The 2,179-nt window shown below is 43.7% G+C and overlaps 1 protein-coding gene across 1 annotated transcript; it reads left to right on the forward strand.

The window, feature by feature from the left end:
* Nucleotides 1-244: 244 nt before the first annotated feature.
* On the forward strand, nt 245-1,261 carry lrrc3 (leucine rich repeat containing 3). Its single transcript, XM_053877787.1, has one exon. The coding sequence runs from the start codon at nt 245-247 to the stop codon at nt 998-1,000; it is 756 nt and encodes a 251-aa protein (XP_053733762.1). The 3' UTR covers nt 1,001-1,261.
* Nucleotides 1,262-2,179: the final 918 nt, after the last annotated feature.

Genomic DNA, 2,179 nt, shown 5'->3' on the forward strand with positions numbered 1-2,179 from the left:
TCGAAGCTAAATGATCATTTTATAATTTCAGGTCTTCATGTGGATTTCGGCGTCTGAGCGATTCCTGGAAAGGCAGAACATCCAGCCTGAAAGCTGGTCAGGATGGAAGCCTCGGATCGACTTAGTCAATTCTTCTAGGACCCATCACGGGTCGGTTCTGACAGCTGGCTCCGTCGGATGTTGGACTCTGATGGAACTATGAGAGATTTCACTTAAAATGACCGGGGAGTCATTCAGGCGTGTTATGAGTAGGAAAGTCGACAGTCGTGTGCTTCTGTGGCTCTTTGGCTTCCTGGTTGCCCCGGTGACTGGCTGCCCCGCTGGTTGTCACTGCCTGGAGAGAAATGGACTCATGGTGGTCCAGTGCACCTCTCGTAACCTGGAGAAGATCCCTGAGGATCTTCCCAGAGACACGGTGGTCCTGCTGCTCGCCTTCAACCGCATCACCCACATCCCAAAACAAGCCTTTAAAGAGCTGAACTACCTGCAGGAGCTGGACTTGTCCCACAACGTCATCGAGACGGTGGATGTCGGGGCGTTCCAGGGCGTCTCCGACAGCCTGCTGTTCCTGAACCTGGCGGATAATCACATCCACAGTGTCCCCAAGGAGGCGTTCGCCCGCCTCCGAGCCAAGATCAGCCTCTCCAACAACCCGTGGCACTGTGAGTGCACGCTGCAGGAGGTGCTGAGGGAGCTCCAGCTGGACCCGGAGACTGTCAACCAGGTCTTCTGCCACACGGCCGTGCAGGAGGAGTACGCGGGCAAGCCCGTCATACAGGTCCTGGACTCTGGGATCAACTTCTGCAACTTCCATCACAAGACCACAGACGTGGCGATGTTCGTCACCATGTTCGGCTGGTTCACCATGGTGATCGCCTACGTCATCTACTACGTCAGGCACAACCAAGAGGACGCCCGGCGCCACCTGGAGTACTTGAAGAGCCTGCCCAGCAGCTCCCAGATCAGCAAAGACTTTGACACCATCAGCACTGTTCTGTAGCGGCCAGAGGAAAAAAAAAGTGAAAATGTCTTAAATAATAAAATAACTTTTTTTTTTTAATAAAAATAAATTTTGAATTCTCTGCTTTCCCTGAATTTTGTGACATTTTTTAAACCAATGTTCTTCTTTTTTTTGTAATGAATATTATGGCAAAGGTGTTACAAGTGTTTTCATTGTTGAAATGAATGTGATTTTACTTTAGGAATTCTATGGTCAATGAATAATTAATTTACGAAAAAATCACACCTTTTGAGGTTTAATGTTTGGGTTTGTTACGAAAAATACTAAGCCTGAAATTTTCAAATAATTGAACTGTTCTTATTTAAAATGAATTAATTCTAAATTGTTTTTCAAAATGATAACAATGACAAATTTCTGATTTCACCAGTTGATAATATCATTATTACAAACTTGTATCCTGTATTGTTTATTGAGGCAGCTATCTTTATTATTGAAAATGTTGAAAACGGAAAAGAATATCTGAAATGTGAAATTTGATTTCTGAAATGCCTTGTCTTTGCTGTCTGTAGCAGTATTTCTGATTGTTCCTGTGATATTTTGTCGCTTACAGTCCGATAAAAATCCTGAGACAAACATTAGCTGTGGTTGTTCAGTATGAGAAACTCATGAGGTAATATTTGAAAAGTAAGTAGCGTGTTTTTCCTGAGTTTTTACAGGCGTCAGTTGATCAGCATTTTGACTGAGTTCACCTGTACCTGGTGATTTAGTGTGTGTCCATTGGTCCGAGTGACAGAACGTGTTTGTGCAGTAGTCGTCCCTCCATTTTCCTTTCAATGTAAAAATTAATATGACAGAAAATGAAGTTGTTTTTCATGATTTATCACGTCCTCAATCCTGGGAATTTGATTCAGATGAGTTTAAATCTTCTCAATTATATTGAGCTGTGTCTCTAGTCCCAAAACAGTTTGTAGAAGAGCTGTGTCAGACTCTAGCTCACCGTGTTTGTGACTTGTCTGTGTGCGTCCAAGTGCCTTTTTTCCTGCCGACTCACTGAGGTCACCTGTCCACCACGTCTATTCAACAACATACTCTCACTCACACAGACAGACAAATAGAGTCACCGATTAATCTTTTCATGTTTCCATGGGAGGAAACCAGAGTTTTTAATCCTTAAAAAAGGGTCACAAACACAAGCTGTAATGGAAACTAAAGGGCTGA

The sequence above is a fragment of the Synchiropus splendidus genome, chromosome 10, assembly GCF_027744825.2.
Source record: "Synchiropus splendidus isolate RoL2022-P1 chromosome 10, RoL_Sspl_1.0, whole genome shotgun sequence".
In the NCBI taxonomy this organism is placed as follows: Eukaryota; Metazoa; Chordata; class Actinopteri; order Syngnathiformes; family Callionymidae; genus Synchiropus; species Synchiropus splendidus.